The 19,123-nt window shown below is 28.3% G+C and overlaps 1 protein-coding gene across 1 annotated transcript in view; it reads right to left on the bottom strand.

The window, feature by feature from the left end:
• Positions 1 to 1,001: 1,001 nt before the first annotated feature.
• The window catches only part of nes (lysophosphatidylcholine acyltransferase 3 protein nessy), an 81,192-nt gene continuing 63,070 nt past the window's right edge, over positions 1,002 to 19,123 (bottom strand). Inside the window, exons 11-13 of the mRNA XM_085825590.1 lie at positions 16,540 to 16,687; positions 8,989 to 9,150; positions 1,002 to 6,853 (exon numbers count right to left, since the gene is read on the bottom strand). Coding sequence (XP_085681716.1) covers positions 6,734 to 6,853; positions 8,989 to 9,150; positions 16,540 to 16,687 — 430 coding nt within the window. The 3' untranslated portion in view covers positions 1,002 to 6,733. The remainder of the gene's footprint in view (positions 6,854 to 8,988; positions 9,151 to 16,539; positions 16,688 to 19,123) is intronic.

The following is a 19,123-nucleotide window of genomic DNA, read 5'->3' as shown; positions in this document are numbered from 1 at the left end:
TCCCTCATGATTGGTTGTTGTGGTTTGTAATACATTTTATTATTGGTGCAGCATGATTTCGAGTGAGAAGTAGTGCTATTTATTTTTATTTATGTACATTTAAGGTGAAAATTACTAAACCAGAATTTTATATAATTTTACTCATTTTATAAAAATGATGCATCTGAAATCAGTTCTGCATTGCCTATATATATGTATTATGAGTTATTTTCTAAACTACTTTCAGCATCCTAGCCCATGGTCCAACATGCAAGATGAAATTAAACCACTTTACTCACATACATGCATGCTACACTGCGCATATATAAATATAGGAATATTTTCAGGAAGCTCTGTCAAGGAAATATTAAAACTCTATTGCTTCCTACTGGTCCCAAATAATGTTATTTGTCAGCATTTGTAATAAAGGAAACCATTTTCTATACCTGATATAGAAAAAAAAATTAACAGCATTTTTCCAAGCAAATCTGCTTGCTTCTTAGATGATGAAGTTACACCCTTGGCCCATAAGACACAGGCTGGTTTTAGGACACATTCTGGAGTAAAAAAAATGCATCTTATGGACTGGAAAATATGATAAATATATTATGGTATGATAAAATACTTTGTGATTACTAAAATTGATAATTCCTTCTACAGTATTTTATCGAATGAAATCATTCAGTGAAAGGGGGACATAATATCACTGCCTTTAATAGTATTTGTTTGAAACCTAGCAAACTTATAATCAGAAAAAGATGCCTGGTAGCAGAGTCCCTCTTGGAAAAATCAAGATAGGTTGTTTTCTTGCATCTGGTTGGATTGATCTAAAACATAACCGTCAACAACATTGCTTCCGATAATATATTATTTATTGTTTACTGCTGTGTTAAAAAAAAATTTTTTTTTCATTTCCATGATTAAAAGAATCATTCCATTTAAAAGATTCAAATGAGTTATTTTGATTCAGCGAATACATACATTTATGTACGTATGAAAGAAAAAAACTGACTAAAGTAAACTTTAGTTTCAGTTGTAATATATATTTTATTGTACCTGAAGTGTATACATACACACACTGATTGTAAATTCTATTTGGATGGGACATTACATATTTTATTACAAATTATATACAAAATATTTCAAATGCTGTAATGCAGTAAACTTTCTCATTCCATAAAATATTTATCCAAGTGCAATACCTATTAAAAATTGAAAATTTACTTGCATTCTGATGACAAACTTTCAACAAACACCAATTATAAGACAAATCTGTGAAAAACTACTATACATTCAAACCTCAAAAAAGGCATATGGCAAAGCTCACCAAACCTTTGGCACCATGATTATCAAGTATTTCTCCACTGCAGCATTTGTAAACAAAATCTGTTACCAGCAAATCAAAGTAATGACCTTCAGGTGAATTGTGACAAATAATACTAGTTGCATAAATTTACTTTAGAAGCGAATTCTTTAAAACAAGAATTACTTTGCTAGATATTTTTAAATAATGGCTAATGCAGATCAAGAAAAGCTGCAGCTATGAACTTCATAATACAGGTAGTAAACATTTTAATTTTTATTCACTTAAAACTTAGGTAGGAAGGAGAAGAAAAAAAAAAAAAAAAAAGAGAGAGAGAGAGAGAGAGAAATGCATTACTTGCATTGAATATGTTTTTTTTTTTTTTTTTTTTTTTTTTTTTTTGTATGAATTAAAGCAGCCTTATTGCAATATTGTTTTATCAACAATACTATAAACCTACACAATGGAATATTCTATAAATAGTACTAATACCTATTCTATAGATAATTAAAAAAGATAAATATTATTTAACAGACTAGAAATTTTATCATACAAAGTGTTATGGACAGGTTTCACAAAATATTCTAAATAAAATGGACTGCATTATAAATGTCTGCTTATTGGCCCTACATTCAACAACAAAATTTCTAAAAATAGGAATATGGGATATGGAATTTGTTTTTGTACCCATACTGAAGTTAATATATAGTCATCAATTTATACTTTACACCATAAAGGACTCAAAAGTTACCAAACTCAGAAAAATTGCAAAAACCGTTATGATCAAGTGAAGCTTTTGAATTTAAAAACATATGACCTTCATCATACAAAATAATAAGGAATTATCTTAAGGAGCAACAATTAAATATACTGAAAAATAATCCAGTGTTCTAGATGCTTCACCATGTGTTGAATACATTCAAATACTAAAAAAGAGCTCCCATACAAAATTTTCTTAAACACAAAAAAAATTTCAAAAAATAAATCATATATTACATGCCCCATATCAGGTGCAAATCTCAAAAAAAAAATTAAACTCAAAACTTATTTACATGTTTTTTATATTATACTTTTTAAATAATTACATTAAACAACATAATTATTGAACATAATTCAAGGCTTCATTATAAACATTTTACTTTAATTACTACTCTACTATAGCACCAATAAGCATCCAATAATTTCAGACTTCAGATATGCAATAACTATAAAAGCTATTAATTTTTTTTAAAAAATCAGCTACATAACATTAAAAAAATATCATAGTTTGCTAATGTAATAAATTTCAGAAAATTAATGGAAATTCCATATGCATAATCTAGAGAAGGCATAATAATAAAAATAAATAAATAAATTATTACACTAATAAATGGCTGTTTCCATATGTATTCAATAATGAATAAAAACTGTCCTCGAAGTAATATTAATTTTAGACAACCTCAATGAATCTGAACAGATGGATCTCGTTCAAAGACCAAAATTATTCTGCTGCAGGTAATAAACTCATTTTAAATGTACACAACATTTCTCTAAAATTAATTCCAATAAAATATTGAGTGCTTCGATAGATTTTAAAATTCTAATTAGTATTTTCTCTTACATTTATTATTAAGTATCATTATACATCGCATAGATAAAACAAGCTAATATTTACACACAAGTAATTTACTAATCAAACAGAATCAAAATATTAAGTTCTTTCTTAAATGCAAAATAACTAAGAGTAAACTCCAGAGAGAAATCAATACTTTTCTTTGCCAATATCAGAACATTAGTAAAACATTTTAGACTCTGTGACACTATATATATATATGTGTATGCATGAATGCATTATTCTGAAAAATGATGTGATAAAGACAAGGAATGTTAGAAGGATGAATGTTGAGCTCAAAGGACATTATGCAATGAATAATAATTTAAGTACTGTTGAAACACAGAAAATTACTAAACAATTTTCAACATCAAGGGTACTTTTTTTTTTTTTTTTTTTTTATGAAAAGTACAAAGGAATAAGATGTTATCCTAAAAAAATATATACAGAAACTCATCTTTTTTATTTTTAAGAACTTTTGCATATACTCTTTCAAGAACAGTACTGTAACTAGATTACATTTAATAGACATAATTCTCCACAAAATTATTTCTAATAGCCAGTTTCATCAATAAGAAACATGAAATGTTTTAGCACAAGAATTAGCAAATAATCAGATTCATTCTGAAATCATACAAGTAGAAATATAAAAATTGAAATTTATCAAATCTAGAAAACATATAGAATCTTGATATTATTATTATTAAGTCTAGTATGCAATCACAAAGTCATCTGCATAATACTGCGAAGTTTCAACACCTTCAATCAAGAAATTTAAACTTATCTTTGTGTGACAAGGTTGATGTATTCTGATACAATTGCTATGATGATTTTAAAAAACTGAAAATTATATGTAAATAGTATTTTTGAAAGAAAAAAAAAAGGACAGCCTAAAAAAAATTTCCAGTGAATACTGATATATGTTGAATTTGTACTAAGAAATTAAGTAAAGAGAGTAAGGCTGCAGTATATTTCCACTTTAATTCTTCAATAAGTGCTTAATTTCTGATGAAAGACAAGAAATTTAATTTTATGAGAATCATCAAAGTACTATCTTAAAAGTAATGGTTTATCACCAATGATGATATGACAGAAGAATTATACATACATACTAAATCTGGATTGTATTCCTGAATTATACAGTAAGAAGCATATTGTATTGTAAATCATGAAAATATTTTGATAATAGTTTACTATTCTATGTGATAAGATTTTGAACTGTTGTCTGCAAAACGATTTTGTATTTTCTACACCTTCTTGTAACTGCAGTATGAGCCCTTTTAATTTCAACATTTTAAGACAAAATGGAAGTACATTTTTACAGTAGTTATGTGATCAGTGCACAGACTGGCTATAAAACGAATTATTAATTACAGAAATAACTTCAAATTCTGTTTGTAGTCAATACTGAATTTTATACCATTGTTTGAATTTATGAAATTTTGTCTAAATTACTACAACAGATCTTTTTAACTTCTGAAAAAAACATTTGATTTACAATAGCTATTTTAAGCCTGAAAGTATAGCTTAATGAAATTGTTGTCTCTTTAAAAGAACACTGATTGTCATTATCGAAAATTTTTTCAACTTTAATATTAAAAAAGGTGCTTTCCTCCTATTTATGGCTGTATTTCATTAAATATGCATCAAAGAATAAACATGAATTTAAGCAATAAAAAGCAAACACACATAACCCCAAATCCAAAAATGTCATTTGACTGCTAAAATACAACCTTATACGTCTTCACAAAATTTTACATTGCATCTTGGAATGTAACAATCAAAAGCAGATCTTTAATATGCCAGAAGTTCTTAAGATTTAACAATTTTTTTTTCATAACTTTAGTACAAGATAGATTCATTTTAATATTCTATAAAAAGATCTTATGAAAATGCTCACAGAAGAAGATTTAATATAAACAAATAAAATAACTTTGAAAAGGAGCTTGACTCATAAACACTCTTTAAATAATTAATATTCTGCTATATTTGTTCCCTGGAATTGCAAATATAACAAACCACAAAAAAGTGCTATGTTATCTAGATTTTTCTCAAATGTAATAACTTAATAAAAACGGAATTTATTTCATATTTTTAGGATTCTTAATATCATTGATTTTTAGAGAAAGAATTTCAATTACGCATGCAAAGAAGGTAGAAAGGTATTCATGCAGAAATTAATACATATTATGAGATCAAGGTGCACAATAAAAAGCTATATAACAAGCAAGAACAAAATATATTAATCAAACTATTGAAAACACTTTGTATTATTACATAGTATATGCAATTCATAAACATCACATAAATTATTTTCAGCAACAAAATTTAAAATCTTCTGTAACAAAAACATGTATAAATATAAATTATATAACAAGAATAAATATCTGTTCGATGTATTAAATCTATAGCTATGAGTTTATATAATATATTAATATAAGTTATTAATTACATTACAGCACTTGTAATGAAATGAATACTGGAATTAAATTTTGTGCATTATGATTTTGAGAGTTAATTTATACCTATTACATATGTGAAATGTAAATTGCACAATACTGAACTCTTATTGAGCAAAACCTTGCTGTCACTTTAAAGAGAAATACTGCATGCATTATTATAATGCATGTAATTTTACTGTTACTTTAATGAGAAATATTGCATTTATTATTATAATGCATATAATTTTTCTCATTAAAGTAACAGCCAAAATGAACAATTAACATGAATCACAGATACCAAATAAAAGGGAAAAGAATTTGCTAAAAATATCCCACCACAGAACAATAACAGATCAAGAAGTGTTCATTCTAGATCTTTAGAAGATGTTAGAGTTTTATGATACTATGCTAAAGCTATACTTCAAGACACAAATGCGCAGCAATTTAAAATTTCCAATACCAATTTTTGAATGTCATGCTTCAGATCACTTTTCCAGATAATAAGTATCTCGTAAAAACTGAAAATTCTACTAAATTTTAGGAAAATGATAATAGCATATAAAATTATCGGTATTCCATTGATATTTGCAATAATTTTTAAATACAAGTTTTATGTCAAATACCTCTTCTGAGATATACCCTATGTAAAAATGTGTTACAAGTTATTATAATTAAGTTTATAAAAAAAACTATGAATAAGTTATGTGTTGTTTTGTATACAGATGTAGTTCCTTTTTAAATCATCATCATAATTTTAAAAATCTAGAAATGAACACCAAAACCAAATACACCAAAAATATTAAATCTGAAGAAACTTGTAACATAATGCAATAATAGAGAATTTTATAGTAATCAGCTTCAGAAAAAATTATAAAACTTTAGACAATATTGTATTTTAAAAAGGTCTTTCTACATTGCTTAATATAACATTCAAGCATCACAAAACATACAAAATTATGCTATACTTATTTATAAAAATTCATAATCCAAGTCACTGAAAAATATCTTTGACAATTTCAACTCAGTTTTTTGAATACAACTTGTATACAAACTTTAATCACACCAAATTTTCTCAGATGCATTTCAGTAAAGATTGACTTAACATTCAGTTACAGAAAGTCTCAAATAATTTAAATTTTAAATTTTCATAAATTGAAATTGGATGCCATAAATTTTCAGCAATAAGAAAATTTTGCACCTTAACATGTATATCACAGAAAAACAAATTCATTATGGTTTTAAGTAAATGAAAAACCATTAGTTAAATAAAAGAAATACAAAACTGATGTGATAAATCCTGTGCAAAAATACCTGATATAGAACAAAGATGAGGTTAAGCGCTCAACAGGTGGAACACTTTCTTCAAACTTCTAAAAATTGTATATGCAAAATGGCATCTCTCTGTTTTCGAATAATTGACTACTGAGACTTAGCTTTTTCTTCTACTTTTGCCTTAGGAATGAAAAGTTTGATAATTGGACCAACCAAAGGCCAGCCCAAATAAATCACATGACCAATATAATAAACAGAACCATAAACCTGAAAATTAAAAACAGAGATCAGATTTATCAGTCTTTTCTGCTTCATAAATGATACAAAATTAAAGCATGTAAGAAAAATATATTTATACCTAAATGTTAGTAGATAAGCATTTTTTATATAATTAAAGTACTTAAATTCTAAAAACTTCAACAAAAACAAGAGGCATGAATAAGAATCCAGTTAATCCAGTCCAGTTAACAGAGTTATTTTTTCTCCATTTACAGAGAGTAATTTTCAAAAAAAAAAAAAAAAAAAAAAAAAAAAATTCTATTTTTCAAATTTCTTTTAATTTATGCATTTCATTTTATACAACTGATTTAAATTAACCACATCAAAATTGAACAGCAACAAAAACTGCATTTTCATGCATCACAATTTGCTTCCGATCTAATCTAAAATGTATACAGAGGCCATCATAGCCAGCTGGCTGATCTTTTAAATGTATACAGAGTACATCATAGCCAACTGCTATTGCAAACACTTTGTTTCAGTTTCTACAGCTATTATTTTGTTATATTTTGATTGACATCTGTTAGGAAAAGGATCTGATTAATGAATATGAGTATTAAAAAAAATCGGTCAAAAGAAGGATTAATTTCTCTACAATCTGATTTTACATTTCATTTTTTTAAAATTGATTTGTTTACATTTGTTTCCATGTGTTGTTCTGGCCATCTGCTTCTTTCAAATTAATTATTATTTATTTTTGAAACTATTTTGAATATATTTTTCAAAATCCATACATCAATCTAACCTTTATCATATGAAGAAAGGTTAAATTTTCTAATAATTCTATGCACTATTTTTGTTCAACACCATCTAACATACTCACTCCTATTTAAACAGAAAACTTCAGTTACTGATAATTCCAAACATACCAACATCTCTTTACCTATGAAAATGCTAGAAAATACATATTTGCCGAACTAGCATCTTGTGCTTTACTTAAAAACTGCTTTGAGGTCAAACTCACATGCTAACAAATACTTCAATTTCCCTTTTTAAAGTACTTCCCCAAGGTTTTTTAGATGTTCCAAAAGTACTGTATATACTGCAAGTGTTGTGATCAAAGATGATTAATTATGATAATGTACAGCTATTAAACAAAAACTTATTAAATAAAATAGTTACTATCATAAGAATTCAGATTTCAAAATAAAATCTGCACACTTAAAATTAGTCAAAATTGAAACAATATTCCATATTACATGCTTACTGGACATACAGAAAGACAGGGAAAAAGTTGTAACATTTTGGCAAGAAGAAAGTTCACTTTGTGAAGCTGGTTCATTTTAACTGCCATGTGTATTGATTTATAATGCTCAAACATAATTTTACTCCCCCCCCCCCAATTTTCAAATTTTATGTATGTAAACTAATAGATGCAGAAGCACTAAATTTGAGATTTATAAATTCTCTAAACTTAAACAATCACAATTTATCAGTTTTAAAAATGTTTCTAAAAATATTAGTAGATCCCCTTCACTAGTGCAGAATTAAATAACTTTAATTTAGCAAGAAAAAAAGGTTTTTGATAAATGTTTGTTAAAATAATCTTGCAAACGATAAACTCAACTATTTATTTTTTTTATTTTGAGTCATGAATTTAAACTCAACTACTTATTTTTAGTTATGAATTACCGCCCACCAGCGGCCGAGTGGTAAAGTCGCTGAACACTGGTAGTTCGGTCCGAGGTTCGAATCCCGTGAATGGGCTGGCTGCATGGGTGTTTTCGTGGTTTTCCCCATGTGTAACGTGTATACGAGCCAGTTTCCCTTAGAAAGTCCTCCACGAAAGGCATCCCTCCCCTTAGGCAGATAGCCCTCGTGTGCTTTGCCATAATTAAATACATACATACATAGTTATGAAATACCTTCAAATTTATATTCTTAAAAAATATTCCAATACAAAAAAGTAAAAAAAAATTCCTCCTTTACAAACTATTATTTGTCTTTAAGTACAATAAATTATATGATAAACAATGCCAATTGAAGGATTAAATTAATTTTTTTTGTTAAATCCTAGTATATAAGATTAGAATAAAAATGTTGATGAACAAATCTGCATAAAATTGAATTTTAAATACATTTAAATTGCAGATAAAAACTGAAATCATAAAAAATTAACAAACCTTCATATAACGATCCCATGACAGCAATACGAAGGACACAAGGCAGTATCCCATAAATATATCAACATATAACTTCAGGATTATCAAGACAGGAATTCTCAAGGCACTTTGGGTGAAGAATTCTTTAACTTTAGGCAAACGATTATTCAAAATTGCCTCCACCTGTATCATGAATTAATGATTACTTTTCTTCATAAGGGAATATTTAAAATGGAATAAAACTCTTCAGAAACATATATATATATATTCACAAACAAGATTAATTTCTCATTTTTTGGCATTTGTCAGTTCAGAAAATCTTTTTTCTTTTACTTTTCTCAATGAACCAACCCTCGAATGATGAAGAAAAAATCTTTTTGCCTTCATTTATTACTTTTTTTTACTTCCTTGTATGAAGTAAAAGAAGCATTGTAATCACAAAAAATTCCAGGTATCGTATTTCAAAGATAATACCCATTTTGACCACTACCGAATGCAATTTAACAATGTTTTCAGATGACATCTGTAAATAAGAATAAAAGACAGAATAAAAGATTCTATTTCCCCTAACGAATTATAAAACTGATTTAATATGGATTTAGAAGACATTTTTTCATGACATCTGTGCATCTTGCATATAACTCAAAAACAAGTAGCCTCAGAACATTGAAATTTTGTATGTATGACTGCTATAATGTGCAGATGTGCACCTCCCTTTTTTATTGCAATCAGCCGCACCAAAAGTATGGAAAGTTTTATTATGAATTATTATTTTATTACTTTGCAGCAAAAAAAAAAGTTTTTTCAGGAACAGGTATCATTTAGCACAAGTTATAGGTTTTTAATTTATTTTTATTATTTTATTTTGAATTTATATATATTTATTCGTATACATTGGCAAACTGGACATTTTTTGCTTTAAAAAATGATTGAATTATTTTTTTTTTATCTCCCAGTTGAGGTTTTTATGCCTTAGTTAATCTGCATTCGTGGAATTATCAACAATTTAAAAATTGTTTAAGTAAGGCTAAGCCTTTTTTTTTTTTTTTTTTTTTTTTTTTTTTTTTTTTACCACAGCAGCCATATTTGTTTACATTTGAAACTTTGCAGAATAGCAAATTAATTCTTTCTACATCTTTACTGTCTTTCTACCGAGTGGAACCAGAAGGAAACAATTTTATGCACCGAAAAATCTGCTTTCTTTCCTGCTGGCCCAATTGCTTGTTTTTGCATAGAAACTGTAATTTTAAAGATTTTTTTAAAAATTTTTTTAACTGTATTTGGTGTTTTTCTATATTTTTAAGTTTTTAATGAGAATATTTTGAGTTTTTATGCATTTTTGCCTTGCTACAAAATAAGAACTGAATTAATTGAATAAGAAATACTATACCCCCATTTTTTCTCGGATATAGGAGAATGTTTACGAGTAGTGCAAGCACATTAGGTCACCTGAAGAAATTGTTTCTTTTCTATTCCTTTAATTTCTTTTATACATCATATTAAATTTATTATAGTATTTTAGTAGAACATGTGGCAACAATTAGATAATTATTCAGATGGTATATAATTTTTGTGCACCTTGAGTTATAAAATGAATGAGATGTAACGCTCTTAAGTGAACCTAGCACTAGAGTGTCTTTCTTTAACATCTGGGGATTTTGAAACAGGTATCATTTACTAACAAAACAACTTAAACAAATCACTTTAAAAGAAACCTTTAAAGAAAAAATAATTAAATCAGAAAGGATTCAGATCTTAAGGATAACCCCAAAATATTTCTACCAGTCTGCTGTTACACTCACTCCTACCAACCAATTTCATTTTGTCATTTAGTTTTACTAGTAAAAATCATTTTCTTTGCACATATGCCACACACAATTCAACAGCAAAATTACAAATATTTTAAAAGTAGCATATGTTTAGTGCAGTGTTAAGTGTTGGCATACATTTTTCTAATTTTTTTTTTTTTTTTTTTTTTTTTTTTTCAGTCTTTTCTCAGTCCGTTGTATCAATGTTTAGTTTTCTTACTTAAAACTTTATAATTTTTTTTTCTTTTTATTAACATTTTGTGCTTTTATTTTATTTATTAAATATCATGTTCTCTGCACTTAAGCCACATAAAATTCAATTCAAGAGCAAAATCACAAAATAATTAAAAACAGCATACCTTTAAAATTTCTGACACACAGTCTCACATGCAGGAGATGAAAATGTTTTATTCTATACAGTGTCAGCACTGCTCGTTTTCAAATCTTTGAATTTGTTACAGAAAAATTCATTAAAGTTTTACAAAATACGAAATTTAGGCACCCAAGTACACATGTTCGAGTGAGGACTATATTATTCAAAATTTTATCGCTCTTGGTACTGTCGTTATTTCATGATGCAAGGAGCATGCATACACAGATGCACATTCTTCATCATTTCATTTCTTTGAGACCAATACAGGGCGATATTTGGCGGCAACAATTTTAAAAGTGATACAGCCGTCTATAATGGACAACACAAAATCCTGTTTCAAGACTAATAGCCCTTTCAGACTGACACCCTTTTGGGCGAATTAAATGAAAGAATTTTTTTTTAAATTTATTTTCTTAAGATTGTGAATGTTTCATTATTTTATAAATAACTGTTTCAAGTTTTTAATTTTATATATTCTCTACATGTCATCTTACTAGATTTAAACTGAAAATCTGGAACTGATAACCCTGCACTGCTCGCGCGGCATCCAGTAGACGCCAGGGATGCTTCTTTTTCAATTGCTTTATAAACGGATGCACGAGCAAACTTATGCTGCTGTCAACTATACACAAACATGTAGAAATCATCGAAACAACGCTTTTTTTCATTTTAGTGCTGAGAGGAAGAGGTTATAAGCCTATGAGCACTGCTGGAGTCTAGGAGACGCCACGCGACAGTTTTTGATTCTAAAGGTAAAAATTTTAAAATTTATATATTCTAGTATTTTTAATTTATATTATCAACAGCTGTCTCTAGTAGTGTTTTTTTCCCATTTTATTGATAAATGAAAGAAACTGTATATTTAATTTTAAATATAAAATATTTCTTTTGGTATTTATAATTTTTATGGATAACATTTGTTTTTATTATTTATTTCTTACCTTTAGAGGACTTCTCAGAAAAATTGAATATGGCATATGAACGTGACAGAGAAATAGTACTACGTATGCTGATGGAAGAATATGAATCAGGTGATGAGTTTGATGATTATAGTGATGCACAAGAAGATAGAGTCGAAACAAGAGAAGAAAAACAAAGACACCGAGCAAGAAAGACTCCAATGATAGCAATAGGGATGATTATATTGCCGATAATTATTTCCTATGCCGGAATAAATCATCAGAGTGATCAAAAGTTTGCCCACCTAAAAATAAAAAATATACGCACTCGGCGACATAATATTATCATTCATTTGCCAGAGGTGAAAGGTGTCGCAAAAAATGCTCGAAAGCTGGAGCAATGCTGGGCATGATTTTTTGACAGTGGCATGCTATCTAATATAGTTAAGTTCACAAATGAAAAGATGTCCACAGTACAGGAAAATTATTCTCGGGAAAGGGCTGCCCATTTGACTGACATAATTGAAATAAAAGCGCTTCTAGGCGTATTACTCATTTGTGCTTCCAGAAAGGACAATCATGGAAATAACAAGGACATATGGTCCTCTGGTAAAATGGGTATTAAGTTATGCCATCTAATAATGTCTGAAAAATGATTTAGGTTCCTTTCATATTGTTAAAGGTTCAACAATAGCAATTGTTTGCTTCAAAACAATCTTACTTTGGTTGGGACTATACATAACTAAGGAAAACACAGTGGTTCTGATTCTCTCCACTATGCATCATAATGGTGTAATTGATGAATCATGTGAAAAAAACAAGCCACAGATGATAACCTTTTATAATGCAACTAAATCAGGAGTTGATACTGTTGACCAGTTGTGTAGCACTTACAATATCGCCAGGAAAATGAACAGATGCCCTATGGTCATATTTTATAGCATGATGAATGTAGCAGCTTTAAATGCTCAAATAATATATCATGCAAATAACTTATCAATCAGCACCAGCCGCAGTGAGTTTTTAAAACTTTTGGTTAGCTTATGATTCCTTGCGTAGACATTCTCAAAGTTTATCATTACCTAGAAACCTCAAGGAGGATATTCAGAGCATTTTCCCAGATGAGGATATTGTTCAACTTACAGTAGAGGCTTGAACTACTAAAAGGCAGAGATGTCATGAATGTAGTCTCTCCAAGAACAGGTACACCAAGTACAAATACTGCAGTTGTAAACATTTTTATGTTTAGAAAACACTCGGCAAATATGTGTTGATTGCTAGTTTGTGCAACTAACTAAATGAGACAATTTCACTTGTATTTTTCATTTGTATTTGAGTTAAGTTGAATAAAATTAAGTCTCACTGTAAACTGAAGTTTTGTTATTTGTGTTTGTAATAGGATACCACAAATATATGTATGTTATTTCAATAATCCCTTTGCATCCATAAATTTGAGTTGAATAACCTAAATATATATTAGTACAGCAAAAATATACCTGGCATCTGTGAGACGCCGCGCGACCTTTAACGTAACAATATGCCACGCGAGCACTGCAGGGTTAAAATCCTGACAATTCCAGAGCTTAAATTTTGTACTGTTTATGTACTTGTACATTGGCCATTTTTGGATAGCAAATAGAAATAACCTATAGCAAGACAAATATAGAAAAACTCAGAATGCAGAGAAGGGATATTCATTTCATCATTTATTATTCTGCGTTTTTGGCTATGGTTCTTTTTTCTCTCTTCAGATTATGTAATTGAAAATTTTTAAGCATTTTGGACTCTGAACATTATGATTATGTATATGCTTTCAAAGTCAGATTGCTTTGAAAAAACCCTATACATTATGTTAAAAACATTTTTCTTAATAAAGCCCCCACATGTGAAGCATTCTTCTCACAGGAAATCAGCATATACTTGTTCAACAAACAGGGAGAGGTCAGCAGCAAGCATAGGTACACTGCGCAAAAATGAGGGGGGACAATTCTATATCTCCCGTTCTACTAGATCGATTGATGAAATTCAAATTGCATTTTCCCCATCTCAAAAGTGTGACATAGGATATGTATTAGATTTATATATAGCATTGTTCAAATAAACGTATTTTGACAAAAAATCGTACTTTTTCTGAAATGACATGCCAATTTTTTTTCCATATTTCGATTCTACGACTCAAATTATGCCAAACTCCCAAGTTTTGTAAAAAAGCGCATGAGTAGTTTTTAAAAAATTAGCTCTCAAAATTTTAGCTCCTCAATCTTAATTCAATTTGGTATGTATTTATTAAAATTTCTTTTTTATGAAACTTAAATTCTTTCTTACACAGTTTAAAATTTAGGTTCATTCCAAATAAAATTCACCCATATTTTATAATTTATTTTTTAAATTTATATTTTTAAATCATCTTTATAAATTTTTCGAAAAAAAATTTGAATCATAATCTATAAAATCATCTTAAAGTAGATGTATTTCTAAGCATACCTGCAAAAAATTAGAGCTTTTTATTCAAAATTTCTGAAAATATACGTGAATTTATATATTGGCACATTTTGAAATTTGGCATATTTGTTGAAAGTGATAATAATGAAAATGTGGTTTACACACTTTGTTAAAATTATTTGAAAGTAGGAATGAAGTGGCTTTTTTCCTGCTCCTGCACAATGGAAGGGAAAGGAAAATAGGTTGCCATATTTTAAAAAGTTCGCCAAGTGAATTATTCTTGGCTCAAACTGAAAAAAATGTGGCAAGTTAAATTTTCGAATTTCTCCATAAATTTCGCTCCAAATTTTTCAAAATTTAATATTTGGGCATAATTTGAGTTGTAGAACCGAAATATGGAAAAAAAATTGGCCCATCATTTCAGAAAAAGTCTGATTTTGTGTCAAAATACCTATGTTAGAATGATGCTTTATATAAATCTAATATATATTCTAAGTCACGCTTTCGAGACATGAAAAACACAATTTGAATTTTGTCTATCGGCCCAGTAGAAAGGGAGATATAGAACTGTCCCCCCTTTTTTTTGTGCAGTGTACATTTATGTTCTTGCTTATAGTCGACAGGTCAACCCAAAAAAAACTATAAAAAATGGTACTAGATGGATTAGTGAAGAATGACCTTCATGAATATGATTCTGATACTCTGCAAACTGATTCAACAGTCTATGTTTGGCAATCAATCATATTAAATCATTTTACTATCCCAATCTATTATAAGCATATTTTCATTATAAGCATTTCATTTTTTTTGACAAATGCTTATAAATTTTTCTTTATTTGACAGCCTTCCACCTTAAAGAATTAAATAGCTAGTTTTTCTAGCCTACTTGAAACAAAATTTAAAGACAATGCTACATTCTGAAAATAAATTGTTAATCATTCCATTTTATGACATCAGTATTATCTTTACAGAAGAACCAAGTATTGTAGCAAAAATACCAGATTAATGTTACAATAATAGTTCTGTAAAATAATGCATCAAATTTTTTCTCATCCAATATTGTAGAGGGAGAATAATAATTTTTCTGCAATGCTTAACTCTCCTTTAAAAGCAATGCTGATGTCAGAAAATGGAATACTTATTAAGAATATAACTGAAAAATACTTCATTTTATTATAAATATTGTTCAATCATCATTTAAAGGCTTTTTGGCACTTTCTGATTATCTGCACCCCCTGAAAAGTATTCACAAGGCAATGCACTAATACCACAACAGGCAACCTTTGACATTTCCCAAATGTATTTATATGACAACCCAACTACAGCTGTGCATGTATGAGACGAGCGCTAACTTTCACTGAAGGTTTACCTTAACCTTTGAATTCCAAAAAGTGTTTGTCCGATTGTATTTTTTTCTTTTTTCCTTTCTTGAATGAATAATAATGGGACAGTGAAGTTTGCTGGCTGATGAAGAGAAAGTGCTGCATTTCTTAAGAGATATGGCACCTTGCCTAACAGTAGAGAATGCATAATAGATGGCATTCCATAAAGCTGGACTTTATAAACAATTGAATTTCATGCATCAAAATTTTTAAGCCAATGCAAATTTATCCAACTCTCTGGTATTTTTTAAAGCAAACACAGATTGCCATGCATGTGGAAAGAATTGACAATGCATGCAATGCCAAGTTTCTGAAATATTCTGATTTTTTTAAAGCTAAAACTGATTGTTGTGCACATGGGAAGAACAGTGGGAAAAAAAAAAGGTAAATGTTTTATTATGAATGTTTCTTGCAGTCTTAATTTTGTTAATTGATAGTTGTTTTATGCAATTCTTAGTGCACAGCAATTTCTAAAAATGGCTGTTATCTTCTGCAGCTTAGCTTGCCAAAAAATTGGTTCCTAACAGATGAAAACTTTTTGGGAAAGAGACACATATAATCACACAGTACTAAAGTTTATATTACAATATAGAATTATACTGATAAATGCATTTTAAAAATCTTCAATTTAAAACACTGAGTTTAAAACAAAAGTATATTTCACTTACATCTTTCTCAAGATACATAACAATGAATTCACTGAAGAAACAAACATAGTAACCAGAATGTAAACCATGCCAAACTGCCAAGAACAAAAGAGCTGCACCTTGTGAAATATATCGATTACCAAGAAACTTCAAACGCTTAAACACATACCTAAGAAGAATATTGAAAATTATATTACATCATTATTTACACTCTACAGAATAAGAAATTAGCCAGAAATTATGAAGATTAGTTAACAGCATTAAACACAAAAACCACAACCATTACCATACGCACTTAAAATAAATAAAAATATATAGCTAAAATTTTGTACAAATTAAGACAATGAAACAAAAATAGACCTTACACTTTTAATTTCACCCTAAAATTCATATAGTATACTGGAATTAAACACTGCATTCATTAGCAAATAAGCAGGAAAAGTTGAATAGTTTAACACAAGTACATCAAATGAAGTTTAAAGTAAATTTGCTACAGAAATGCACCAAAATATTTATACATAATTTATTTGTAGTAAAATTTAATGAAAATGAAACAATACCAAAATTATTAAAGATAACATTATCCAAAATTAAAATATGTTTTTGCATATTTTGACAAAAAAAAAAAAAAAAAAAAAAAAAAAAAAAAAAAAGACTGTAAAATAAAAGACTGGAAAGACACAGGCAAAGAAGAATGCCAAGCAGTTAAAAGCTAATAAATATGTAGGCCAATCTTAAAGTTTTGATAATCTAGTATATGAAATGCCTGCCTTTTTAAAACACTACTTAATACAATAAAAATATTTGATAGTAGTATGTGTAAGTAAGGTCTGAGAAAAGCAATATACCTAATTACATTTAATTCTGAAACAAGGGGATCAATTCTTGCCCCCCTTTTTTTAAACAGCTTTGAAGTTGGATGAAAGAATGTGAATGTTTTAAATGCTTATACAGTACTTTTTAGAAATCATCTTCGCAACCTGCAGTCTGCTGGCATTTCAAAAGGGGGAAATACTATCAAGATAATCACTTCAGCTTATTGTTTATCTTTCATCTGATCAAACATCATGGCTAAGGAACAAATATTCAAAGATGTTTATCAAAATACTTAATACTTAAAACACAGGGGGACTTCCCAGAAAAAGTATTTCATACCAACGTATGGGGAGGGGAGAATATGTAGTGGAATTTAAAAAAAAAAAAAAAAATATTCCTTGCTTTCATTTTTTTTTACTTAATGCATTTTATGCTTTTATTGTTTTATTATCTTAGATGAACTTAATGGAAAAAAGCAAAATTAAATGATCAACTAACATGAAAAAAAAAAGTGTCAAAACTTATATTTCTATAATTATATATGAACAAGACTGTAATAGCTGCAGGTAAACATTATACCTAACTCTAGCACTTAATCACAATCTTCTCCCAATTGTAACTTTAGCCCTTAATATGTACCGTACAATTTTAGGTTCGGCATTAGAATTTAAAATAAAGTAACATTACACTTATATAAAAAAAGCAATTACTATTTTTATATAAAAAAACTCTCAAAGTATTTATTCTTTCAGCAAATTATGTTAAATTAATTTTTTAAAGGGAGTGAAATCTGTAGCTAATGAATGTTTTAATTTTCTCTTTAGCAAAAGCAGTTCATTCATGAAGGCAGTCTGTAGTCGATTTCTTTTGTTTTCTTTAACATCTTGCCTTTCAAAAAGTAGTCCAAATTTCTGACCTTTTTTTCCTTTGCTTTTCCAGTTCTCAATAGTTGCCATTTTCAACAGCTTTGCATAATTATTTAAGTAACAGCATTTAGAAATTTAAAGCAACATTATAATGCAAAAACATTTGCACATATTGAGATTTAGCATTTCTGAACTCTTTAATGCAGGATCTTTAAAATTTATTTGCTGGTTACTAAACTCAACTAAAAGCAACAAGCACATTGCTATGAAGCATCGTATAACTCTCTGTGGAACTCTTCATTTTTAAATTCATCTTAGATTAATTACTGTCACATGGATTTATTTTTTTAATTGGTTTTTTTCACTGTCATATTCAAATGATCAAAATTTAATACTATCTCGTTATCATTTCTATTTACCTCTAATTACTGAAATTTGAGGACGAGATGAAAATTATATTCATTATCTCGGTAATTTATTTTAAGTTGACTACTGTTGGAAGATGAATGCTAAGAGAAAATGTCCCTAAACTCAGATTTTTATGGTGCAATTAAAACAGTACTGTTGCAAAAATGAATGCTAAGATAAAATATCTATGAATTTAAAGATTTTATAATGCTGTTAAAACAAGATTTTTGTGCTCAATAAATCTCCTGCAAGTCATGTCTTATTCATATACACTCATGTCCAAAATTATGTTTACATGCATAAATTCACGGATTTCTCAGAGACTATGACTTATAATTTAATGAATTTTCGTAGAATCATACATAACATGATGACACATAAATGCAAAAGAAAAAATTGAAGATCACCTCATATGATATAAAATCGTAGCATGAAACAATAAAAATGGTAATAAAGTGTGACAAAGAGAGTTAAGAAAAAAAGGAATGATTCAGAAAAAGAATTAAGTCTTACGA

Source organism: Stegodyphus dumicola, chromosome 10 (assembly GCF_044657685.1).
Source record: "Stegodyphus dumicola isolate Sdum_Otavi_A_Nest chromosome 10, ASM4465768v1".
NCBI lineage: Eukaryota > Metazoa > Arthropoda > Arachnida > Araneae > Eresidae > Stegodyphus > Stegodyphus dumicola.
This window is presented reverse-complemented; position numbering and strand designations above follow the sequence as displayed.